The 27,476-nt window shown below is 38.9% G+C and overlaps 2 protein-coding genes across 6 annotated transcripts in view; one reads left to right on the top strand and one right to left on the bottom strand.

Moving 5' to 3' along the window:
- LOC307032122 (uncharacterized protein) overlaps positions 1–27,476 on the bottom strand; it is a 171,620-nt gene that overhangs the window by 74,960 nt on the left and 69,184 nt on the right. The gene's annotated exons all lie outside the window — the stretch shown is intronic.
- LOC307033976 (isoaspartyl peptidase/L-asparaginase-like) lies at positions 1,863–27,476 on the top strand. Of its 5 annotated transcripts, XM_079672608.1 has the most exons (8): positions 1,863–1,962; positions 5,332–5,562; positions 22,178–22,373; positions 23,080–23,222; positions 23,968–24,122; positions 24,480–24,601; positions 25,099–25,209; positions 25,792–27,476. In XM_079672608.1, the coding sequence occupies exons 3-8, from the start codon at positions 22,187–22,189 to the stop codon at positions 26,013–26,015; spliced, it is 942 nt and encodes a 313-aa protein (XP_079528734.1). In that variant the 5' UTR covers positions 1,863–1,962; positions 5,332–5,562; positions 22,178–22,186; the 3' UTR covers positions 26,016–27,476. The 5 variants fall into 5 exon arrangements, with proteins under 5 accessions (XP_079528734.1, XP_079528736.1, XP_079528735.1 ...); XM_079672610.1 differs by lacking the exon at positions 5,332–5,562 and having other exon boundaries at positions 1,884–1,962; XM_079672609.1 differs by lacking the exon at positions 1,863–1,962 and having other exon boundaries at positions 5,216–5,562.

Here is a 27,476-nt window from a genome sequence, read left to right as displayed (position 1 = left end):
AAAAAAAGATCTAAAAAATACAGATTTCAGTATTCTGAGGCTCTGAGCCACATTTATTTTCCTCACAGGTGGCAAAAAAAGTCCGACATTATTCGATTTAAAATAAAAACAATAATCGTGGCTTGATATTGAGTAAGAACATGTTTTTATGAACCCCACAGCTTCCGGTCTTCCAAGACCCGACTAGAATAGAAATACATTGCTTTTAAAATCGTTCTGTGACACGAAAAAAAAAAGAGGGAAATCGTGTTGGTGAACACGAATCAATAAATTAAATGTCGTGACTATAACACGAATATAAAACGGGAGACTGGGTTGGCATTTTGGGGGTTCCATTTTTGATGAAAAAAGCCTTATGGTGCTGTTCTCATATTCAATATTTAGATACATTTCAGGCTCATGGTTAATTGTGGTTGTAGCCTACTGGTTCCAAATATTTTACTTGGAGGTCAGAGTTTTGTTTTGGGGTCAAGTGAGGCTCTTGTGAGCGAGAGGTGTGCCTATTTACATAACCAACACTACAAGCCAGAAAATGTCTGCACATAAAAGGAGACGTGCTGTTGAAACATTCCCAGCTGATCCGTGCGGAATGAAAAGGACATCAGCACGCAGTTGACCTCCCAACACTCAGCAGTGAGGAGGCTGATGCCGTTTTCAAGGTGAGTGAGATCTGTTACAAAGTCAGCTAAGGAACATCTGTGTATGTGGGGCTGTTAACCTGAGATTCTGCAAGGTGAGATTTTGCCCCGCAGTCCAACAGCTTCCCGCTTCAAGTTAGGCATAAGAAGATGACAAAGTAGCGGAAGTGTTATGTAAGAAAAGCATAATTTCTTCTGTAAAAGTGACACCATGTCATATTAAAAGAGTGAAGCCAAGTGGAGAGTGAACTGTGTATCATTATTATAACATGTTATAATGATCAACTTTCTATAATTTTTTATGTTATTTCATTAATTCTGCTTTTAATGTGTAAAGAATGACCGGCCGGTCATGGACTCTTGTTGTGTTCAGATCAGATTCTTTACACCGGTCACTGTGTAAAGAAGGGGGCCGGACTCCGTCCGAGCTTTCTTCATACAAAAACCTCCGGAGTTTAAAACGGACAGTGTGTTAACTAGGACGGAGGAACATAGAACAGAGTATAGATAACTGGGTACCACTTTAAAATAAGACTACCCTTATTAATGATTTATAAAGTGTTCACAACCTAATTAATAAATGACTTACAAACTATTTGTAAACCCTTTATAAGGGTAGTCTTATTGTAAAGTGGTACCGATAACTGTGTAAGAAGAAACTTCCCATTATGGGAAACAAGTGCTATCAGATAACATTATTCAGGTCTGTATTTAATGGCACAATTACATTTGAATAAAGGCATATCATCAGCCCAGTGTCTAAACTTAATGTTACTTTATGGAACAATAATTTAACATTCTGTTTTTATATAAATAAAATTACTTTTAGTGGATTTTTTCTAATTATTTGACGTATTTATTATGGAGACAAAACATTAATTTGTACATTTGTATATCTAGCACAATAGCAATTACACAAAGTCACTCCAATGTAAATAAATCAGGTAATATACTGATCAATTGTTTCTATTACATTTGAGGAATCGGTTAATTCTTAGATTAAAAGAATCAGTAGATTCGAACAAGGGGATAGTTAATGGTTTCACTTTATACCGGTGATTCTTTTTTTTTCTTAACTTGGGAGTCCTTTTTTAACCGTGTCTTTACTTGCCACCAGGTCACTGAATAGTCAACATCTAGACGTTCATTTAAAGTAGCTAATCAGTAATCAGTGGTGGGTTGCATGTCACAGTGACTCTCTCAGCCCAGTTCATTCATCCGTCTGCTTCCTCCCTTGGGATGATGGTCGGTTTGGTTCCCACAACTTCCCAGGCAGAATGAGAGTGTGGAAGACTGAGGGAAACTCTTTGACAGTCGGAAAATAGTAAGTACATCTCTAGCAGTACAAGGCAGAACCCTTCATAATCACACCCTTGTGTTGTACCTGTTAAGTGGGGAGTATATGGTTGCAAAAATCATCCAGCAAATCTCTTAAACTCTGTGCATTTTTGCTGTTAAATGTTTCCGTTGCGCTTCACGATCACTTCCTGTGTCATTTGTCGAGATTAGTGCATGATTTCTGTATCTTACTTCAGAAAAATAGCCACTACTTGTATTGTCTTGATTTTCCTTCAAGGTCTCAGGCTCGAAAAGGACATTTCCAGAACAAATGACCATAACTACACTTCTGAAAGGGGAAAATGTTTCTCAAAGTAATGATAAACCTGTCAGTTGGATGTAGAAAAGTCAGAATCAATATAGATGTTTTTTTATTTTTAAAGAAAATTCAGATTAAACATAGTAAAAAACTGTAAATTATAGCATCTGTCCAAAAATTATGTTTTACTTATAGTGAAAACTACCCTTGGATGATGGTAAGGTAGACTAAAAGCTTTAGGAATCCAAAGTACAGCATATAATAAGTACCCTGTATCAAGATTGATGCAAAACAAGTGACATTTGACCTTTTTAGAGAGGTTTAGCAAAAAAAAACTCCACCTCTGGGGTCAATTGGGTGGAAATGGGCATTTTTGCCGTTTCTCTGGAACCCATTGATCGATTTTGATGATTGACATCTCTTTTTAACCGTTAGAGCAAATCGAAGGGGAATTTCTACATACACACCAACGTTACCATTGAGAAGTGGGGGCTATGCGCACACAGTTTGCCTAAAGCGAAACTGTTAGAAAAATATCACTCGACACCAGGTTGAGAATCAATGATCAGGTTCTAATTTATTCTTGCAAGAAGGAGCAGAGTTAAAGAGCAACTTGCAGGTTTTTCTTTTTACTACATTTATGCTTAACCTTGCCTGAAAATTACAATTAAAAATGTTAATGCAGGATTTGATATGTTTTACAAGACATAAGGGCAGGAATTCAGAGGAAAAGGAGCCGTTTTGAGCTCTTCTACTAAAAACTGCTTTTTTTTAAAGTCATACGTCAAACGCGTCATATTACATCACATGGGGGAGTTAACTTTCTCTGACTCGTTCTCTTCCCAATCCGCGGTAGTAGTTTGTAGTTGGTTTGAGCGGTTGTGAATTAGTGAGCTGGTATTTTTTCGGTAATTATACATTGCATTTCACCATTTGTAATCATAGTGAGCTTGTGTTTGTGCAGGTTGCACAAACTCAAGCATGTCAGGGCATCGAGTCCACAAAAGGACTGGAGCCAGCGTTCGTTCCTGGGTGCGTTGTGCATCCACCTCCCTGCAGCACATACTCCGTCTCCACAGCTTTACCAAGAAACCGTATTACATCTCTCTCCCCCCCTTCGCTGCTCTCTCTCCCCTCCGGTACACTGCAACGTAAGACATAGTGTGGAGTTGCATTAGGTAACGCTGTGGTGGCTGTACTGCTCCAGCCGTCTCCTTTGTGTTTGTTTCCCCCTGTCTGTGTTGTTTGTGTGTGCGTGGTGGCTGTCACTCCTGGCTCCCGGCTCAACCTCCACTCACCTACTGCAATCGGCTGTGCACCCTCCCCGACTACACACCTGCTTTCCATCAAGCCATTTACAACGGCATATCAACGGAGGCTCCACAACCTTTCTCCGCCAGATCGTCAAGTATCAGCCGTATCTCACGTCTCCCCTCCGGTCAGCACTGTAGTGTGGAGTTGCATTAGTTAACGCGAGATACGGCTGATACTTGCGCATTAGTTTCTGTTATGGATCAGTATCAACAGTCCTGCCAGTAACGTTACTATATTATCAATACTACTTTAGTTATAGCCTGATATATGATTGCTAACTTTACAATGTTGTGATGTGACTGATGTTAGCTAACATGCTAACGCCGGTCGATTACCGAGACAGCTGCTCTGTTCTCCACTGGTTCTCCACACACCAAAGCTCCATTTCTCTACGATGGCCGTTATTTTTTCTAATCCTTGGCTGCTCCTGGTCTCTTGGACGCCTAGCAGGCTCATAATTATAATCATATGCATTCGAATATATATTTTCAACCTCTTCTGTGTCAAAACTAGCATTGTGATCCATGTTTATTCATACGTTAGACCGGCCGCTCTCCCCCTTGTTTCCCCCATGTTACTTCACACGCGGGAGGTCACGTGCGGAGGCTTTTTTATGCGGAAGTGAAAATGTTTTACTAAAACGACGCCAGATGTCACTGTCGTGTATATTTCTGTATACTTTTTTGAAAATCTAGTGTATTCATCATTTTCCTACACATTTATTCACTGGTGTCTCTAACCTGCAAGTTGCTCTTTAAATCACATACAAAGGATATGGGTTAACTCATACACATGAGGTATGTTGCTCAACGGAGCAGCACAAAACATCAGGCTTATATAGTCCAAAACACGGAGATAACAACAAAGTCGTAAATCGAGCTGGCGCAAATATCATCCGTGGGTGTCGTGAAAAGCCCTGCCTCCTCCTATCACAAGAAGAGGCAGCTGCAAGGTCATACACAGTTCAGAGTCCCCCACAGTATCAGTGCATTAAAACAACTCAAATATTGGAGAAAACAGTATTTCTCCAACAGAAACCTATTTTACGCTCTGAAATCTGAAAACATAAAACTAGTTTTATTGCTGATGGATTATCATAAATCATTTCAAAGTGACAGACACATTGGATTAACCTATGGATTAACCTTCAGCAGAGTTATTCTCGTTTTAATGCCATTGAAGACAACTTTTGATCAGACAATAACAGAGGTAAGACATATTGCCGTGTTTGCTACCTAATGCCATGTGTTGAGATGTCTGTTTTTGTTTTTAATGTCGCGAGTTCTGATAACGGAGTGATGATATAGATACCTATTGATTCTGTGTATTCTCACGATGCTAATCGATATGTTGGATGTGCAGTTACGATAAGTAATAAGGGTGTTATACCGTGTTTTCTGTGCTAACGGCATTAGCATTTTTCCGCTCAGGGCTAATTCAGAGGCTCAGCGTTAGCCTTGTGTTTTTGTTTGCTAAAAAAAGAAAATCAGCAGCTAGATGAGTTTCTTCCCGTTACATGGATATGAAACATTCATAGTTTATTAAATCTTAAGAAGCCCTCAGACACTGTTGCTTGCAGATGTTGTGGTTAAGCTCACTAATTAAACGTACCATCCATCCATCCATCTTCTCCCGCTTATCCGTGGTCGGGTCGCGGAGGTAGCAGTTCCAGCAGAGAGCCCCAAACTTTCTTTTCCCTGGCCACATCAACCAGCTCTGACTGGGGGATCCCAAGGCGCTCCCAGGCCAGAGAAGAGATATAATCCCTCCATCTGGTTCTAGGTCTACCCCTTGGTCTCTTCCCAGCTGGACGTGCCTGGAACACCTCCCTAGGGAGGCGCCCAGGTGGCATCCTAACTAGGTGCCCGAACCACCTCAACTGGCTCCTTTCGACGCGAAGGAGGAGCGGTTCAACTCCGAGTCCCTCCCGGATGACCGAACTTCTCACCTTATCCCTAAGGGAGACACCAGCCACCCTGCGGAGAAAACCCATCTCGGCCGCTTGTACCCTTGGTAATTAAACGTACCAATTGTTTAATTTGTATATAAACATATATGTTGTGTTGTAGTTTTCAGGGTTGTTACCTGCTGAGCTAGCAAGGCTAGCCTTTTCCCCTACCTCCAGTTCCTAGCTAAGATAGGAAAGCTAATCAACTCTCAGCTCATTCTGTACTTTACTTACAGACATCCGAGTGGTATTACTTATTTTTTACAAAGGTTGAGCCCCTGTTGCATGTGTACAGTGTGTAAAAGAAAATCTAAATCTACATGTTAGTGGGCAGACCCTGGGTTTATTATCAACTTCTTCAACATCATTGCTAAACATAGTTTCCTGCCGGCCCCTGGTACTCTGCACCTGAGGGTGTCGAGGGACATTAACCCGCAAGGTTTTTTGTCCTTTAGCAGTCAACAGTGTTATTAATCAAAGTTGTGGTTTCACGGGTCACCAGCTCAGTTAGTGTTCAGGACCCTGATTGGAATATCCGCTGGTCCGTTTAACTGCTGACAGAGACTGATATACAATTTTCACCCAAAAATAAACAATGTTGAACAATTGACACCAATACACCAACAAATACACATTTAAAAAATGTATGCAATCCCCAAAGGAAGCCGTCAAAACAAACACATTTTAGCCTTTTGGCATCGTCATCAGTCTTCTGGCGTTTTCTGGAAGGGCTTTCATCCTCCATGAACGTGTCATGAGAGCTGCAGGCAAAAAGGTTCCAGCGCGGAATTGGTTAGCTCATCAACAGAGTTGGGTGTTACTGTAATAATATTACTTTTGTCGGTAACGGAGTAGTGTAATGCGCTACTTTAATAATTCAGTAATCACACTACATTTACTAACATTGCCCCGACACGCGTTACTTTGTTACTTACTAAAATCGATCATAATCAAACCTCAACCAACACCTGCAAAGAACACATGCTAAGGTGAAGCTAACGCACAGCTATTTGTTGTTTGTTTATATCACGTAGTCTGTTCTTCTTCTCTGTTTTCCGGTTGTCGCATGTTTTGAATGACGAATACACGCTACCGCCGCCTGCTGGTAAGGAGAGTTATTGCCACTCACGCATGCACAGTTCGTACGTGCTCGGCTGAAGTCTTACGGTACGTCTACACTACAGGCATCAAAAAATGCTTTCAACGCTTCGCCCATTCACTTGAATGGGGTGACGTAGAAGATTTTTAATCTTCGCCGAACTGCATTGTGGGGAGCATGGCATGGCCTTGCAAGCATCACGAGCATCTATCGGCATCAAAAGTTGAACAATGTTCAACTTTTGAGGCTCGATGCTTGGCATCAGCCAATCAAATCCCGTTTATGCAAATCCCGCCAATGCAAGCGCAGCCAATCAAACCGCGTGCAATTTGGGAGAGCCAGACCGCAGTTCATTTCCTCATATTCCAAACGAGATATTACGGTAGCAAATCATCCGGTTCTTTACGACCAGAACTATTTACCGGGATACAAACCGGAGGAACCAGGCATTGAGGGAGGTGGCAGAGACAGTGGGTGAAACTGATCGTTTTTTCGCCTGTTTGGAGAGTTTATATCCAGTTTACTTCGTTTTAACATTGCTATTGCTTTGTATGTCGGGGGCGGGAGATTCATGTGATTGGTTGCTCGCAAAAAATCGCCAAGCTTCAGACACGCCCAGCTTCAAGATTTTTTGATGCCTGTAGTGTAGACGGGCCGTTTGCGGTGTGTTTCAGTCTGGTTCCAGGGTTCCAGTGCAACACATGGCCAACACGCAGGAGAACACGCCGACGCAACAGCGTGAGCAGAGATATACTGCGCAAAATATACAGATAGCAGGAGACAGAGGACAGCCATGGTCAGATAGGAAAACATTCAGGAGCTATCTGGATCAGTCTTATGCGACAATGGAAACTGAACTAAAGAGAACATTTCAAACTTTAGCAGTCCGTGATCTGCCTGCAGGGAGGGGCGGGCCGGTGTCGGTACCATATGTGTTCGGGGTCCGTCTCTTACCAGTGACGTCACGACGTAATGACGTCACGCATTGTGATTGGCTGTACGGTAATTTACCCACGCTGTCTAGACTAGTATAGAGGGGTTTTTTGATCATTACATTACATTGTATTTAGCTGACGCTTAAGTGCATTCGACCAACAAGATAAAAACTTGAAGAAATACAATAAAACTTGAAGAAAAACAAAGACGAATGAGGAGAAGAACAAGAGAAATCGAAGGTAAGAAGTATATAACGTAATATGGTAGATAATATGTAATATGTTCAGTGCCGTTGGTACGTTAGTTCAAACAGTAACAACGGACTATTTTTCTTAGCGTATGCATGTCAATTTAAATCAATACATACAACTATTTCACATGTACAATATTTTCTTAGCCCTAATACTTAATACTACTTATTTCGTTTTGATTGTTATATTTGATTATATTATATATTATCAATAAATTATATATCATATATCAATATGATATACTTTTCTATATAATAAATTATCAAAAAAAGTATTTATTAAGTAAGGGATAATGTGCAGCAATCACAATCAAGTCCACAATCGAATCCATAAAGACAAAGTAAATCTGTTTACAGTTGTTTCATATGGATGTTGAGAGGTATCCATATATCTCTTCATTTTGCTCTCAAAGTGCACCAGATTGATGCATTTAACTTCAATATTTAAAAAAAATCACTCCAAAGGGAGTTCTTGTTCTTCCTTCTGTCTGTCTGAATCTGTGTATTCTCATGTTCCGATTAACCCAGCCAAATTTTTCTTCTTTTGTGTCTTGATGTGATCTTGAGTCGAGGCTGATCCTCTTGCTGTGGTCCCGCATCGTGGATCCTCTATCCTGAGTTCTGGATTAAGTCGTGGACTTCGGGTCGTGGCTGAACCTGTCTCTGCGGTCCTGCCTGGGTCTCGTCGTGCTGCCTCCCTGAAGGCTCCCACAGGATTGTTGACATCTTCGTGGATTCATCTTCTTATTATAAACACATGCATTTCCTAACATACGGTCTACCTATGTTGCAAATGTATTATCTCTTCGATTTACCCACGGCATCTATTGCACGTCTGTCCGTCCATGGAGAGGGATCCCTCTTCTGTTGCTCTCCCTGAGGTTTCTCCATGTTCCCCTTTAAACTGTGGGTTTTCTCTTGAAGTTTTTCCTTGTACGATGTGAGGGTCTAAGGACAAAGGGTGTCGTTTTCTTCTCATACTGATATTCTGAACAAACTGCTGTTGTATTAGCTGTAAAATGTCTTTACTGTAGGGTATTTTTATTATTTGTACAGCACTTTGGCTCGACCAAAAATCGTTTATAAATGTGGAATATAAATAAAACTTGATTTGATTGATTTGATTTGAAAGGGTGTGCGCCAAGGTTCCATATTAGGACCAATAATTTCACCATATACTGTATGTAAATAATCTCGAATAATCTTTCAAATGCTGCTTTCCATTTTTATGCAGATGATACTGTTATTTATTGTTCATCCTCTTCTATAGAGCAAGTCTTGATTTCCTCCAGTCTGCCTTTGATGTTATTCCATCCCATTTATCTCAACTCAAGTTAGTATTAAATGCAGACAACTCCAAACTCATGATATTCTCAAATCTCAAAAAGTTAACTTCTTTTCTCTCCAACATTTGTACTGTTCAAGGGACTGACATTGACATTGAAAGGGTCACTACATACACATATCTAGGTTTTATTATTGATCAGAACTTATCTTTCAAGTCACACACTGAAAATGTTGTTTTAAAATTAGGTTTCTCCTTTCAGACAAGGAAACATTTGATCTCTGCAACGTTTTTCCAAACTCACAATATTATTTTCACAATATTTCTCACAATATTTTCCAAACTCACAATTCCAAACTCACAATATATATATATATATATATATTGTGAGTTTGGAATAAATATGCACTTCATGAAAATTATTAGTTGGTTACTGTTAGTAAAAAAACAGTAAGGTTAATACTGGATGTTTGTTACACTTGGATATGTTTTCTGTAACACTTGTAACATAATTATTCTCCAGTTTATGCATTTGAGTGACTTGCAGTTAATGCTCGACATTCAATTCAAAACCTTTATTTATCCAGGTAAAATCCCATTGAAATCAATGATCTATTTTTCAAGGGAGACCTGCAGCAGTAGGTTCCACATGAAGACATAAAAACATAAACAACAGAACAACAAAAGGACATCATACAGCAAAAAATACAGGGATTACAATTTACATATCTATCCACATGTACAGGTACCAACAGCATCTGACTGGAGCATCCAACCGAGCTTTAAAAACATGTAGTGGTACCAGCTTGGTAATTTTACATTCTTTTTGCAGACTGTTCCAAGTTAGTGGAGCTGCACATCTAAAAGCTTTCTTCCCTAAGACAGTCCTAGCACTTGTCACATTTAATAAAACCACAGCATGAGATCTCAGGCAATAAGTACTTTCAATTTGCCGAGAGATCAGGGAGCAGATATAAGATGGTACTTTATCCAACACGGCTTTGTAAATGAAAATGTACCAGTGACTGAGCCTCAGTACAGTAAGTGATGGCAAAACCGCCTTGGTTTACAGTGTACAGTGATGCGTAAGTGCTTTACAGTTTGTCACAAATCTCAGTGCACTGTGATAGTAAAACCTTATTGTGGTGTAATTATATATCCAAAGCAGAAAGAAGTCAGAAAATCTTTAGTGATGTTTAACCACTCAAAAGACAGCCCATCAAAATTAACACATTGGGACCTTTCAGAGAGGTAGTTCATCTTCTACGTATAATAACGGACAAAGTAAAGAATGAAGTGTAGGCTATGTTTAAATGTTCGGAATTTGACCGTGTATGATGGTCCTCTTGAGTTGCCGTACAGCCAATGGCGTACAGCCATTGCTCCGTTTTCATGTTTTTTTAACATGTTTTTCACAAACATTTTCACACGCTAGGAGCATAGGAATAATTCAATTCGGTTCGTCATGATCTGTAGATGTGATTTGCCCCCGAGCACCCCTGGGTAAATTACCATACAGCCAATCACAATGCGTACAATGCGTGACGTCATTGGTAAGAGACGGCCCCCGAACACATATGGTACCCCGAACACATCTGGTACCGACACCGGCCCTGCAAGTAAAGTAACGAGTATAGTAACGAGTTACTTTATGTAGAGAGTAACGAAGTAGTGTAATATATTACTTTTTTTTAAAGTAATATGTAATATATTGCTTTTTTTTAGGAACGACCCCATCTCTGCTCATCAAGCAGTAGACTGGCTGAGGAAGTTGTCCCCTTGGAAGCTAAGTGCATTTCAGGAGAATAAGGGAGAGGAGAAATAATAAGCATAAACATCTTCCATTTGTCGGTTTTTCACATTCTAAAATTATATCGGAGCCTTATTAGACACTCATTTGACTATGTTGAAAAAGATGAGAATCAAGAGAGAACAGATTTACCATTGCCAAATCTGATAGTAAATACACCAGCATTGGGAAGCTGTGCTACTTCTTCAAATACGTCTACATCCACCTCATGTCCTCTCTTGTCATAAACTCTGATGCCTTCACTGACGGGAGGGATGGAGAACTTGATGAAAGCACATCCACTTTTAAGAAGGCCTGTTACTTATGGCTTACCATAATGCAAGAACTCATCCATGCTTGGTTCACTGGTCTTGATATATTTATGTTCGTTATCGATTCTTGTTTTAATCGACATGACATTCAAAACAGAATCTGTATTATAATCTACAACACAAAGCTACTCTGACAGCAGCATCATATCCTACTGGCATATTGCACTAGGAGGGGATATCGTGTTGATTTGTGCTTTAAAAAGTAAATATGATAAAATGTAAACTGACTGGACTGTGGGGGGTCTCTGAAATATGCAAACATTTTGACAGGTGTGAAAGCAAAGACTAACAGGCCACAGCACACAACAGACAAATCTGAAAAACAAAGTAGAAACATTTAAGAATTCCATATAACATTAGAAGGAATAAAGGAAGTCAGCTAGCTTATAAACTGATTTCCAAAGACTTGTTAAATACATTTGATATACTTTATTATTATTTTTAAACACCACTATGCATTTACATAAGAGGTTCATATAGGCCTGTCGCGATAATCGATAAATTGACTTATCGTACGGTAAATAAAAATGGACTCGATAACTTTTCAGAGCTCGATAAATTGCCGTTTACATAAAGATGTGACCAGCATTTTAGCCTGGAGCGCTGTGGCTGCCAGGCGCGCTGTTAGGGGCGGGGCTGACACACAGCCAGGTCAGGACAATCCGCGTGCACGTGCAGCAGCCAAATTAATAATATAGCGACAAGCGGGAGACAACGTGTGACTTACTCGCGGGGAATTTAAAGTGAAATGGAATTGGTTACAAAACCTAACGACACATCTCGATTCTCCGGTGTGGCAGTATTTTGGATTCAAACCAAATCAACGAGGCGAACCTACGGACTTGAATGAGCCGGGCGGTGTGTCACATTGGTTTAAAAAAGGTAGCGACAAAAGTAGGCAATACCACGCATTTTAAACTACACCTAAAACACAACCACCCCATTCCGTTTTTCCAGCTGGGAGCAAACACGGCAGCTGGAGATGGAGAGGCCCCGCCCGACAATGCAAACATGTTGGTGTTCCTTGCTCGAAAACTTAGAAAAACAGATTTGGATATGGCCTGTTGAGGCATCTGGGTCTTTGACAGTGGACTGTACACTTGACTGTTTTTTTAAGGAGGGTTTTTTTTGCTTGTGAGATAATGTTGCTCATATTTATTTATTTATTTATATATATATATATATGAGAGAGAGAGAGCTCTGTTTTCCAGCCTGACTATTTAATTTATTGTTTTGGTTGTGTGATTTAATTAATTTATTATAATGTAATTAATTTGTTTTATTTATTATATATAATTTATATATTTTAATATTAGTTCACATTTCATTTGCAATGTTGAATGTTCAATAAAAAGTTATGTTGGAAAGGATGTACTTGAATTATTATTATATATTATCATTATGTCTAAAATGGTCTTAAAACGGTGCCGACAATATTATCGTTTATCGCAATAATTTCCAGAAAAATGTATCGTCCAACAAAATTAATTATCGTGACAGGCCTAGGTTCATAGCAATTTGCCATTCTACCTCTTTCACAGTTTGTCGTTTTTACTTTCATCCAAGGGCATATTGATCAAATGCACTATGGCACAATGTTCCCTTAAATAATTAATAATTAAATAATGGTGTGTTCAACTTCGACTTGAGGAAGACCATCTTTGTTTGAATAGTTATTTCCGGGGTTAAAAATGTTTTTTTTTAAATGTTATGAAACGATCTGCCAGCCACTGACAGATACATTATGTTTAAATTCACCTGCCACTACTTTCTTTGTGTCTGAAATCCACCAGTCACTATCGTATTTGAGCAGCATTTTACTGGTGCTCATTTGCAGTCACGTCCACATGAAATTCAAGTGGTTTGTTTTTATTTTCTCCAGAATTTTTTCCTTGTACGATGTGAGGGTCTAAGGACAGAGGGTGTCGTATTGTCATACTGATATTCTGTAAAAGCTGGGAAGTCCACTGAGACAAATGTAACATTTGTGATAGTGGGCTATATAAATAAACATTGATTGATTGATTGATTGATATTTTTTGATAATTTAATAAGGTTACTTTAACCTGCCGACACATGATGCAAGATTTTCGCTTTGCTCGCCACGAGAGCCTTTTGGTGTAAACAGCCAGTCCCTTTTCTATGGTAACTTGGATAACTCCTCTGCTAGCTTGCACCGCTACATACAGATGCCATCTGATTGGTTGCGGGTCGAAGTTCAGCGGTTACTAGTTCAAAGTCATTGTAACTTTGAGAGCAGTGCTCGAAGAGAAATTTGAGCGGTGCGCGATGCCGAGTCTCACTTTCTGGAGCCAGGCTATACACAATTGCAACGGCAGCGCAGAGACGCTTTGCTGCCTTTAAGGCATCTGTGTTACTGAAACGACATTGTTCAATTATCATTATTGGCCACTGCCAAAAATAACACATAAGAAAGGACTGTGGAAGAAATGTAACGGTTTGAAACTATGGCTTGAAAATGCACTATTTAGTTGAACTAGCCGAAAAATATATAATAATTAAACCCTTTATATAAAATTAACCAAGTCATACGAAACTAATTAAGGTTACGCCATTGTTACATCCGTCCGCGAAAAAAGCTAACGTAATGCTAATGTTAGCTAGTTTAACCAACTCCACACACATGCAGTCTTTGCTATTTTACTGAAATATATAGATGTTACAAAGACAACACAACCCCCCCTCTAAATTGACAACATTCACGGTACCTTCTGCCAACATTAGTCTAGCTCGCTGTTAGCTAGTTATTGTAAATTAGCTTAAATACTCACATGTGGAAGTTAGCCATCTACTCTGTCACTTTCCACGAGGAAAAAAGTTGTGCTTTTTACACTACATATTTTAACTCCAAAGTTTTTCACCTACACTTGGGGACTTGCGGCGCATTTTACTCTAGTAGGTGTTCTTGTAATAACTCTGAAAGAGTCTATGAACTTCGACAATTAATATTTAACACGGGGAATGTACTGTGTACTGAGTGACCAAATACACTTCAGTTAAAAGTCAGTTTGGGTAAGAGCTGAATAAATTGTTTAAATGTGATTGTGATCTACCAGATAAGAATGTTCATTATCCCTGTTTTATTTTAATTATTTTGTTATTTGTGATTTTAAACTTTTCTTGGAACCCAGGAAGTATTTGAAAAAAACTTAGAAATTGTAGTTTCTGTCCCTCTAAAGTCAATTTCTTTGAACATTCTTGACTGTTCAAAGTCTCAAGTTCTACATTTGCGTAGGTAACTCATTCAGACAGAGGACAAAGGTAGATGATAACTTAATTCCTGTCTGGTCTAAAGAATAGTGAGAGCAGTTGAGTGTGTATTTATTTGCTAATTGTTTCCACAAAGTTACAAAATAAAAGAGAGGTCTTTTATGAGTTTTGTGGCTTTTTCAGACAAAAAGGTAAGTGCAGTTCTACATGTCAGGTGAACTTATACTGAGGTGGAACAGAAAATGTAACATGTAAGTTGTATTCAGGGAAAAGTCCTAGAGTTAAGTGGTTTACCTTTTTGTAATACAAACATCAGCAATGAATAATGGCCAACAGAATACGTTTTACTTTAAACTCTCGGGTGATGAAAGAAAAGGACTCTAATGGCTCACCTTGGCACAGACAGAGGTCATCTCAAGTGCCTGTGTCCTTGATGTACTGCAGCTTTAATGGTGTTTAACCTGGCACACCGTGGCTCTCATTGTGTCTGTGTACATAAGTGCCTCTTGACTGGATGAAAGAACACACAAACACGGTGCCTGCCATACTTTAAAGGTTTTCTCTGTAGCAGTTTCAAACACCAATAAATCACCATTGAACTCAGTGGCACCATGGCATATGTACTGTACACAGATCAGACCGTGATATACTTTAACTCACACCATTGCCATTTGTTATGCTAGCGTTTTTCCAAATCTAAATGTCCTTAACGCTGTTGCTTCCCAACTGTAACTCTTAACTGACCTTAGCCTGCTAAGCCCCTTTCCCCCGCGGGCGGGAGAGAAACCACAACTTCTGCAAGCAACAGTGTCTGAGGGCTTCTTAAAATGTAATACACTATGAATGTTTCATATCCATGTAACGGGATTACTCAGCTAACTGATGATATGAACCATTTTTAGCATAAAAAAACACAAGACTAACGCTGATCCTCTGAATTAGGCCTGAGCGAAAAAATGCCAACGCCGTTAGAACAGAACTCACGGTATAAAACCCTTATTACTTATCGTAAATGCACATCCAACATATCAATTAGCATCGTGGGATTCCACAGATTTGATAGGTATCTGTATCATCGCTCCATGAGACATGAGAAACAAAAACAGATATTACACCACGTAGCTTTAGGTAGCCAACACGGCAATATGTCTTACCTTTGTTGTTGTCTGATCAAAAGTTGTCTTCAATGGCATTAAAATGATAAAAACGCTGTTGAAGGTTAATCCATAGGTTAATCCAATGTGTCTGTGTCACTTTGAAATGATTTCTGATAATCCATCAGCAATAAACCTAGATTTAAGTTTTCAGATTTCAGAGCGTAAATTAGGTTTCGCTTTGGGCAAACTGCGTGCGCATAGCTCTCATTTCTCAATGGCAACGTGTGTGTGTGTATGTGGAAATTCCCCTTTGATTCTATTGGCTCCAACGGTTCAAAAGAGGTGTCAATCATCAAAATTGACCAATGGGCTCCAGAGAAACGGCAAATGCGCCCATCTCCACCCAAATATTCAATTCAATTCAAAACCTTTATTTATCCAGGTAAAATCCCATTGAGATCAATGATCTCTTTTTCAAGGGAGACCTGCAGCAGTAGGTTCCACATGAAAACATAAAAACATAAACAACAGAACAAAAAAAGGACATCAGATCTATCCACATGTACAGGTACCAACAGCATCTGATTTTGTAGCATCCAACCGAGCTTTAAAAACATGTAGTGGTACTAGCTTGGTAATTTTCCATTCTTTTTGCAGACTGTTCCATGTTAGTGGAGCTGCACATCTAAAAGCTTTCTTCCCGAAGACAGTCCTAGCACTTGGCACATTTAATAAAACCATAGCATGCGATCTCAGGCAATAAGTACTTTCAATTCGCCGAGAGATCAGGGAGCAGATATAAGATGGTAGTTTATCAAACATGGCTTTGTAAATGAAAAAGTACAAGTGACTGAGCCTCCGTACAGTAAGTGATGGCAAAACCGCCTTGGTATACAGTGTACAGTGATGCGTAAGTGCTTTACAATTTGTCAAAAATCTCAGTGCACTGTGATACGCAGCATCTAACTTGCTCAGGTAAGTGGCAGGTGCATTCATAACAAATCACCATAGTCCAGCACAGGTAAAAAGGTCACAGTGACTAGCCTTTTCCTGGCCTCAAGCGAGAAACAGGACTTATTTCTGTAAAAGAAACGTAGCCTAACCCTCAGCTTTTTAAGCAGGTTATTGACATGAAGTTTAAAAGTGAGACAGTCATCAAGCCAGATACCCAAGTATTTGTAACAGGTAACCAAGTTGTAGTTGTATTTATTGCGTAGTTACAGTATCTAAAGCAGTCTCTGTTGTGTTTTTAGCTTTAACTTTAGAAAAGAGCATTACCTTGGTTTTATCCACATTTAAAAGAAGCTTAAGCTCAGAGAGCTGAGACTGAATAATGTTAAAAACAGCCTGTAATTTAACAACAGCCTCGTTAATCGAGGGACCTGCACAGTACATCACGGTATCGTCCGCATAAAAATGTATGTTTGCTCCTTCGACATTTTCACCTAAACTATTAATATAGATAGAGAATAATAGCGGACCTAAAACTGAACCTTGTGGTACACCATTAGTGATGTTTAACCACTCAGAAGACAGCCCATCAAACTGAACACATTGGGACCTTTCAGAGAGGTTCACAAACCACCCCATTGTATGGCTGGATATGCCAATACTGAGTAGCCTCTGCTTCAAAATGCGATGATCGACGGTATCAAAAGCTTTGGATAGGTCAACAAATAGAGCTGCAAAACTCTGCTTATTATCTAAAATACTCGTAATTTCATTCACCACTTTCATTGTGGCAGTGATGGTGCTATGTTGCTTTCTGAAGCCTGACTGATGTTTAGACAGGATGTCATTGTTACATAAAAACACCTTTACTTGTTCACTCACTAAGCGTTCAAGAACCTTGGCCAGAACTGACAATTTAGAGATGGGTCTATAATTGTTTAATAAGGTGGCCTCCCCTCCTTTTAGTAGTGGCAGGACATAAGCTGACCTTCATACTTTTGGGATTTTGTTCGTGCTGAGAGAGCGGTTAAAAAGAGTAGTAAGAGGTGGAGCAATAAAATCTGCAGCTATCTTTAAAAAGAAAGGCTCTACGTTGTCCGGACCAGCCGGCTTTTTAGGATCTAGCTTGGTTAAGACTTCACAAACAACATCAACAGTAAAAGGATGACCCCAGAGGTGGAATTTTTTTTGCTTAACCTCTCTAAAAGGGTCAAATGTCACTTTTTTTTGCATCAATCTTGATACAGGGTACTTATTACATGTTGTCGTTTGGATTCCTAAAGCTTGTAGTTTCTGATCCCATCATTCAAGGGTGGTTTTCACTATAACTAATTTGGTTTTTTTGACGGACACAATAATTTAAATTTTTTTACTATGTTCAATCTGAATTTTCTTTAAAATAAAAAAACATCTATATTGATTCTGCCTTTTCTACATCAAACTCACAGGTTTATCATTACTTTGAGAAAAAAAGATTATAAATGTTCCCCTTTTAGAATTGAAGTTACTGTATGATCATTTGTTTTCTGGAAATGTCATTTTAGAGCCTGAGACCTGAAAAACAGGCTTGGGGCTTAACAGGTTAGAGCAGGGGTGCCCAACCTTTTTTGAACCGAGAGCTACTATTAAAGTTGCCAGTCTGCCAAGATCTACCAGTCCAAATAGAGAGGCGTAACCATTACTGACAGCCTACTACCAGGTAAATACACACTTCTACTTGTATAAAACTGACTTTTATACGATGAATACTTCATAAAATACTGCAGATCCTTTATCTTACCTCTTTCTAATCTACACACATACAAGTATTTAACTGAAGCTATACAACAGTGCTGTTGATAAAGAGTTGGAGTTTATTCACACGTCACATACTACAGTGGGTAATGTTTTCAAGAAACATTGAACAGTGCTGCCACATATGACACAGGAAAAAAAGAAAAGACTCTGAACCCTTTCTTTGCCATTATTTAAAAATAGTGTTGTTACAAAAGTAGTAGTTGTCTTATTTGTAAGCCTAATTTAGGCTTACAAATAAGACAACTCAGATCTGAAGCTACAGGAATCTGCTGCCAAAGTGCAATAAAAAAGACAACATTAATAGAATCAAACCCATTTTTTGTTGCATATTAGAGTATAAAAAGAAATGCCTTTAAAATAGGATGCAAGCAACACTAGTTTCTTAACCAGAATTGATAATAGACTATAATCAATTTAAACAGAACAGATCTTAATGTTTGAATACTTATACTATTTTCTACAATAATTATAATGAATAAGTTCAAACAAACTAAAACGTACAGCTGATTAATAACGGTATCTAACTTGAGTTTGTATTATATCAAAAACCTGTTGAAATGCTACTGTTATTTTTACTGTCCCCCAAAAGCGCGTCGGCAGCCTCCAGGAATGATCCTTTCACAACTTCGCCGTCTTTGAAAGACTTCATGTGTTTCGCAAGAACGTGACTGACACGATAAGATGCTATGGTAGCAGCCTTGCTCTTGTTGTTGGGCCTGGTGAAAATGAACTGCTGTGCACTTAGCTGTCCTTTCAGGTCCCTCCCCTTTTGGGAACGTAGGGCAGAATTAGGAGGGAATTCCGTCTCGTAGCGTTTGTGCACTGTTTTGAAATGCCGCTCCTAAATTACCCTTCTTCGATAAAGCCACGCTCGCACTGCAGATGAGACAGATGGACTTTGAATTGGAATAGATAACAAAATAATCATCCACCCACTCGGAGTAAAAATTATATATTTTGGGCTTTTTTGCTCCTGCAATACTGTAATTGCAGTCTTGTGTGTGTGCGGACTGTCACTTCCGTTGACACTAGAGATGGGCGAGTCCTGATTCATCCGGATCATTAATCCGGATCCTAGAGATGAGCTGGTCGTGACGAGTCTCCCCTCTCCATTAACCCGAGTCCTTTGAGTCCTACACCTGGTGTGACGTACAAATTAAAACTATCAATTGCGTCACTCGCTACTCTCTTTATAACATGTAAAATAACATTACAACGTACCCCAGTCCATCTGCCTACACTTTAGCAAGTAGGATAGCTTCCAGAAGTTATCGTTGGCTCAGGGGAGGGGACGCGGATCAGTGAAACTTCCTGCAGACTCGTGGGGACTCAGAGCCACGGGAGGCGGGATATATATTCAGTATGAAAATAAAACAAATGGAAGGTTACGATAACATAATGCCTACAGTATTGTTTGCGCTCTTAAAGTGGTATAACACTTTAAAATCTGCTGACTTAACTTCTTGAAAATGAAATTACTTAGCAGACATTTATTTAAATGACATTACTGTAATTGAAAATCCTACCTCTTGATATATGGGGATGGATCTGCCATGTTTAAGGGCTAAACCCCCTAAAACGTAATAATGTATCACTAAGTTGGAATTAAGTTGGAGCTATATAAGTTCACATGGAAATGTAATAACAGAATAACAGATAATAATGTGGGTTTATGCCTTAATTGGCATTCAAGCAGTAAAAAAATAAAATGAGGTTCAGTTTATAAGATGACTCCTTTAAATCTCCTTAAATCTGTGGCATACATTTTCTAACCACCCCTTAAACTTTCTTTATACATTTTTACATTCATATTTAGGAGCGACAATGAAATTATAGGGAAATGTATGGAATTGTAACCTTTAAAAAAGAATGCAATCAATTGTATAGTGTTTAGTTTAACCATTATTTCAGCAAGTCAATGAGCAATCAACAAAATGTCTAAAGAGCCATTTTCCAGTATTGTATCTGAAACCATTCACAGTAAGAGTGTTTGCACCCTCCTCTTCCTCCTCCTCCCCCCTCCCACCACTCATTGTGCAGGAGAATGACACCCTTTTTTGTCTTCCTCACCCTCCCTCCCTCTCTCTCTCTCTCTCTCTCTCTCTCTCTCTCTCCCACCTCTTCCATCTGTCCTTCCTTTTTATCACACACACACACATTTTAACACATTTGCTTTATTGGAGTATTGTTAGAAACAGAATTGGGGAAAAACTTATATCTGAAATATCTAAGAATTACTGAAGAAAGACATTTGATTATGCATTATGTTTCTGAAATCTGAAGGGTCATACACACTGTGTGGATAGTACAACTAGCTGGATTTGTATTTCAGCACCATGGTCAGCTCTCTGAGCATCAGTTTAAATGCAATGAGAGAGCCCACATGTAGAGAGGGGCAGCAGCTGCATGTCTGGCGGTAGGTGCATGCAGCATGACAGTAAAGACTTTAAAAAGACAACCAGACATTTAATCATCATCATATAACACCATGCAAACCAACGACATTCCCTGTCAATTACAATTGCAAGGCTTGAATGGGCTGCTCAACAGCTTTCACCCAAATGAGGGTTCCTATTCAATGCAGTAAAATAAATTATAAAGAAAAAAAGCAATGATGGTTGGAAATGAGCTTTTTTGTGCATGCCATGACGAGTTTTATGTGCAGATATGTTCAGATGACAAGGCCTTTAGTAAAGGGCTGTTTGGTAGAAGTTGCCTTGTGGTTACACTTGACTAGAGTACTGTATTTGGCATGATACTTGCACTTAGTTGAACACAACCGGAAAAAGTTTCAAAATCGAGTTTAGTGTGAAATGTGTGTTGTCAACATAGACTGTATAAGGTTGTCAAAGATGTTCAACTGAGAGTACAGGCAATCACTTAAGCTTTTTTAGTTGCAGGTTTAATATGTGCAATAAGTTCATTTCAATAACTTTTGCAATAAACATTGAACCAGTCCGGCCCTCGACTAGTACCGTTTATTTTTTATTTTGGCCCACTGTGTATTTGAGTTTGACATCCCTGGCCTACATGCACAGAATATACAAATGACACCCTGAATACAAGACAGCGAACAAGCAAGGAAGGTGCTCCTTTCTTACCAAAATATCGCTGAGGAGTGGTAAAGCTCAGGAATTCAATATCATTTCCGGGATATGGGAATCACACTTTCAAAATAAAATACAACTAACATGCAGCATTATTGAAACATGTCTTAGGAACTATTATGCGATTTAGCCAAATGTTTCCATGATATCTTTGTTATAAGGCATAGTTTTCTTTTAATTACAAGCTTTTTTCAAAAGTCTAAATTATTTTAATTTTGGGATGCTTGCTTCAACACATGCCAATCCAATCCAAATAATAGACTTCAAAAACATGACAAACAAGCAATATGTCAATTGATAGTTGTAGAAAGTCTGGTAACATGTATCTGCAGACTGCAATTTAGTGAAGCAACACAAGTTATGTAATCTAATCATTAAATATTGTAATAAATTAAGGCTGTATTATTTCTCTGAATTTCCAGTTATTCATCACAAAACGAAAACAAAAAAAAGTAAGACAAATGCCAAAGGCTAAATCAAAGCAAGTTATACATTGAAATGGCTTTATACAATGCATTTAAAGAAAAATGCCATAATGCAACATTTTTGACCGATGTATCCTTCTTTTAATGGCCTGTTGTTTACCAGCAAGATACCTTATCCAATTGTAATCTCTAAACAATGACAACTAAATAAAATCTCGATAGTCAGACTTTATTCTGCCCTAAAGATGAACCAGAAATGTGGACAGAGGGAAACTGAGTCAGTTTTGCAGGACACTAATCACATCATATTAAAATTGTCCATTTATGTTACATGTAGCTCCTTTAATATTTAACATCCTGTGTTATCTCTTTCCTGCCCAGGTGAATGACATGTTGCCAGTTGTAGTGGTACATGGGGGGGCGGGTCTTATCCTGAAGGAACGGTCAGAACTGGCCAGTGCGGGGGTGTGCTCTGCCGCCCGAGCGGGGTACACCATCCTCCGGGGAGGGGGCAGCAGCATGGACGCTGTGGTGGAGGCTGTCAGCAACATGGAGAATAACCCCTGTTTCAATGCAGGTAATGATACAGATCTACTCTGTTATTAAATACATGCAGCATAATGGCATCCTTCTTACACATACTGCATTTATACATATCCTCATCTGTATATACCATATAAATACAAATCTGTAAAAAAAATCACTATCACTGCATTTATTAATTTTGTTAAGTTGGTTTGGTAAATGTTCTATACCTTAAATGTGAAATCTATTTACTCATATTTGTTTTTGTACATTAACATGTAGTACTGTTCCATTAAATGTCTTATATTTATTTAATAACCGTAATAGCAAAGTAGAAATACACTGTATGAACACATGCACATACTTACACATCTGAACATATTTACACAAAAAATGACCCTAAATGCAATTCTTATTCTTTATCAGTTTGTTAAATTTAAGATAACTTTACTTATTTTATTACTTTAACAACTGCTGTTGATGAAAATGTGATCAATTTAGGACTCTGGGGGATTATTTGGGTTCAAAATGGGGTGTAACAATAAACGTTTAAAGTGGTAATATGGTAATAACTGCCCCTAACTAGCACCACGACCACTTTACACTTGTAAAAATATGTGGAACTCCTACGGATAAATTGCCATTTAATATTTGGATCACATGCTGTACATACTGCCAGGATTATTTACATAAAAGATAAGGATTATTATTCCACAAAGGCATACCTCTATACAAACATTTCTCAAATTGTGTTTCAGGGTGTGGGTCAGTGCTGAACATTAAAGGAGAGGTGGAGATGGATGCTATTGTGATGGATGGGTTAACTCTGGGTAGTGGTGCTGTGTCTGCTGTACGCAACATCGCCAACCCCATCCAGCTGGCAAGACTGGTCATGGACAAGGTGTGTACCTTTAAATATGGAATGGTTAAAGCATACACTTGGGAGTTGTAAATCGAAAGTAGGAAGAAGTAAGGGTTTGGGAGGGTTACGTTAAAAATGTATTGCATTATAATGACTAATTACCTGTGAAAAAGTATAATTAGTAACCTAATCTAAGTATCACAGTATGTTAGTAATGTAACGTAATTAATTTCCTTTACTACTAGGATTTCCTCAATGCAAATAAATTAATGAGAATACAAATATACAAAATGTAAACTTAAAGGGTCCCTATTATGCTTATGTTCAGGTTCATATTTGTATGTTTTGTCTCTACTGTGACACGTCAACATGCTTTAATGTTCAAAAAGCTCTTTATTTTTCTCATACTGCCTGTCTGAAACCAGAGCCCAGTCTGCTCTGATTGGTTAGCTGTCCAGCTCTGTTATGAATGGTCGAGCAATTAGAGATTTCCCAACGCTGAGCCTATCATGCATAATGTGTTAGAGCACTAGCCAATAGAAGCACAAGTGTTACATAGTGATATCACTGTGTCACAGAAGTAAACAAAGGAGTCCAATGGAGCTGGGGGGGGGGGGAGAGAGTGTGTGGGAGAGAAAATCCCTCTGGAGGAACTTTGGGATGTTAGCCTTTGCAGATCATTTACATGTACAAAAACCTATATAACTACAGGGAAGGGAAAATCCCAACAAGCATAATACTGTAAGGCCTCTTTAAGGATGTGATCTTTGATTATTGATTTCAGACAAGTCACTCATTTCTGACAGCAGAGGGGGCCAGTCAGTTCGCCCGGTCCATGGGGGTCCCCGAGGTGTCCCCTGAGTCCCTCATCACTGAGTACTCCCGCATGCGCTGGGCAAAGAACCTGATGCCTGATGCCAACCTTGTGGAGAGCCAATGGTGAGTCACCACGTCTTCAGGCTTATTAGCATGTGCATTGATTATGTATGGGAAGTTCAAAACTGAAATGTAAAAAAAAGGGGTAAAAACAAAATGTTCCCCTTTTTTCACTGGATGTCTTCATGTGAATTAAAATAATTTATATCAGCAAACTGATGAACTCAACATTCTTTTTAATATGATATATATTAATAATATGATTGTGGTTTATTTATGCCAATTAAAAAAAATGATTTTATGTTTTCTTTCTCTGTGTCCTTTTTATTGAGTTCACGTCTGCAGTGATTATAAACGTTTTATTAAAAAAAAATGTTTTAAAGGAAACTTTTTGCTGTTCCTTTATGTTTTCTCGTGCAGGGGGAAGATGGGCACAGTTGGAGCAGTGGCGGTGGATTCGCAGGGCAACATCGCCTGCGCCACCTCCACCGGGGGGACTCTGAACAAGATGGAGGGCCGGGTCGGCGACACACCCTGCATAGGTTAGTCCTCACACTAACCGTCTGGAGTTAACCTTTAAGAGCGAGCACGAGATCTATTGACATCAATATCGCACCAAACAGATTGGAAGGTGTTTTTTTTAGACTAATAGTTCTCCAGCAGATGACCTTTGACCTGCAGAAGTTGTTTGTTAGTTAGTGAAAAATGTCTACTTAATCCATTATTGACTATGAGCTTTTTGTCTGATAACCTATTGTTCAATACTGCTGACACATGTTGCATTGGGATTATTCTGTAGACAACACGTCCAGTTGTCCGTGGGTCAAATTTGACCCGTTGTTAAATAATTTTACATCAGTGTCACAGAGTTTCAGAGGTGATTAATAAACAGCTTCAGGTGGATTTTGGCCTCTTCAGACATGTCTAGCTTACTATACTGTCACAACCGCTTGACAATCATTCGTTGTAATGAGATGAAAATTACAAAATGCATCTAAAGAAAACGTAAGTGATTTTTTTTCTCAAATTGTCCCTGCAGGGTCTGGAGGTTACGCTGACAACCAGGTAGGGGCAGTGTCGACCACAGGCCACGGAGAACCCATCATGAAGGTGACTCTGGCCAGACTCATCCTCTTCCACATGGAGCAAGGTAACACACTCTGGATTTCTGCAGTGACGAAAGAGTGCCTATAACCATGCAATCTCTGCAAATAATTAAATTAGTGTATGGCTTAAATTACTGCTCTGGTCAGGGACTGTAAATTGCTTAAAAAACAAAACATGAGGACTATGGTTTCATTTTAACATTAGGAAGGACAAATATAAAGTGGGGAGTGTGGGGCTCCTTCACTGGGAAATATATAAGGTTTAACTCTTCATTTGCTGTTTTCTGATTGGTTTATGCACCAATTCGTGGTGGAAACATCTTTATTTATGTCCTTTTGATTCGAATCTATTACTTTTTTTAATTAATTATGGTTAGGCTCTAGGAAATGTTTTATCAAATATTATTGTTGTCACATCAACAGGAAACATGTTGCAAACATATTTGTTGTAGGGCAGTTTTATTACAAAAGTACGATACAACACCATCATATCTCTCTGAGGTGTTTTGATCTCCACTCCACTCTTTCTATTGTTGTTACGCTGATGTACACTAGTTGACCCCTGACCTGTTAATGAGCACTTCTACCTGATTCAGAACCTTTTTTCCTCTCTCCTCTGCTCTCAGGTCAGTCCGTGGAGGATGCCAGTGATTTAGGCCTGGCCTACATGAAGTCCAGAGTCAGTGGTCTGGGGGGGGTTGTGTCGGTGGACCCTCAGGGCCGCTGGGCTGCTCGCTTCTCCACCAAGCAGATGTCCTGGGCTGCAGCGCAGACAGAGATCCTGCACTACGGCCTGTACGCTGGGGAGCACTTCACCCAGAGCCTTGGGGGGCCAGCACAGCACATATAGCTTCTAAATCTTTAGGCTGAGCATGAACTGAATCAACAATATTTTAACTTTAACATTATGAATAATAGTATATTTCAGTATTGATTAATATTTTTTATAAATATTTGTAATCTTTTATTTTGTGATAATACTCAGGTAAAATGGAAAGCTACAATTGGGGTAATCATCTCATCATCTAAATCATCTTCTCTTTCAATATGAAACTTTCGCCATGCAGCAGTGACAATAACTGCAGTTCACCCAATGGCCACTTGAGGCGGGCTCCAAAACAGAGCGATCTGCATAGACCTCCATGTAAAGAAGCTAAACTTTAGAGCAGAAATAGCCTGGTGCCAAACATGGTTTTGGCATCTAAAGCTAATGAAGAGTTTTTTTATTTAACTCTTGCACACCGTCCAGTTGCACTCAAGTATTAACTGATGAAAATGTTGTGGTCAAAATATGATATCCCATGCTTGCCTCAAGGTCATTTCCTCAAATTTGACCCAACTGTCCACCAGACTCAAGGATTATCTGATTTGAATATTGCGGTCAAAGATCAAGGTAACTGTTGCGTCACAAATCATGTCTTTGGCCATAGCAAGAATCAAGAATTAATACATGTAATATTAGAGTTTCCTTCAAATGTCTTGTGGTGACATTTTAGACCAATACATTTAAACTAATACTTGGCTGGTTGGCTTACAAGTTACAACCACAAAGTGTTCATTCCAGTGTTCTGCATGGTCATGTGTTATAAAGCCTTATAATAATTCTGTTTCCAAATAGGCGTTTTGCCAACATCATGCCAATAAAGATTAGAGGTAGCATATTGCTATGCAGTTATACTTGAATATATCGTAAACCTTAGCTGACAGTATTGGACAACACATGAAATGATAATAAATACAACTGAGGAAATTACAAGATACCATAATACAGTTTTAAACTGTCTAGATCAGTCTGACAACCTTTCTAAAATCTGATCCAATTCACATCACTTAGAGCACTATTGGATTGGCAGCCTCTCCACATTAATGATATTGCCTACATGTTCATCTGCTTGTGCTCTGCTTGTGTATGAAAAACAACCTAAGGATTTACAAAGAGGTTTTCTGATGCTATATATTTAAGGAATGATTTTGTTGGAAGTTGTGTTTGACAAAAACAGTGCAGTTTACTCACATGATCAATGAATGTTGGCGCTCCTTGTCGGCATATTGAAGGCTAAGCCACTAGGTTGCGACTGCACTGCATATTTGTTATATCATTTATCATTTCCCATGTACCATTAGTTGACATTTTACAAAACACCAAACATTTCAATATACCAGTAATAAATATTGATGGTCAAATCAGAGACATATTGTGTATTTTATGAAACACGATCCAATTTGTAAACGTCATAACATTACATTTCATTTAGCTGACAATTTTTATCGATCAAAGTTTATTTATTTGTTCTTCACGTCATCAACAATA

Source organism: Notothenia rossii (genome assembly GCF_949606895.1).
Source record: "Notothenia rossii genome assembly, chromosome: 3".
In the NCBI taxonomy this organism is placed as follows: Eukaryota; Metazoa; Chordata; class Actinopteri; order Perciformes; family Nototheniidae; genus Notothenia; species Notothenia rossii.
The sequence above is the reverse complement of the archived record's forward strand: the minus strand, read 5'-3'. Positions and strand labels throughout refer to the sequence as shown.

What these genes read in the sequence shown, in the direction of transcription:
- LOC307033976 (XM_079672607.1), top strand. Translation starts at nt 22,121, where the DNA reads ATGTTACATGTAGCTCCTTTAATATTTAACATCCTGTGTTATCTCTTT. An exon ending in AACCTTGTGGAGAGCCAATG is followed by an intron (nt 24,123 to 24,479) that starts GTGAGTCACCAC and finishes TTTCTCGTGCAG; the next exon opens with GGGGAAGATGGGCACAGTTG. An exon ending in CGGCGACACACCCTGCATAG is followed by an intron (nt 24,602 to 25,098) that starts GTTAGTCCTCAC and finishes TTGTCCCTGCAG; the next exon opens with GGTCTGGAGGTTACGCTGAC.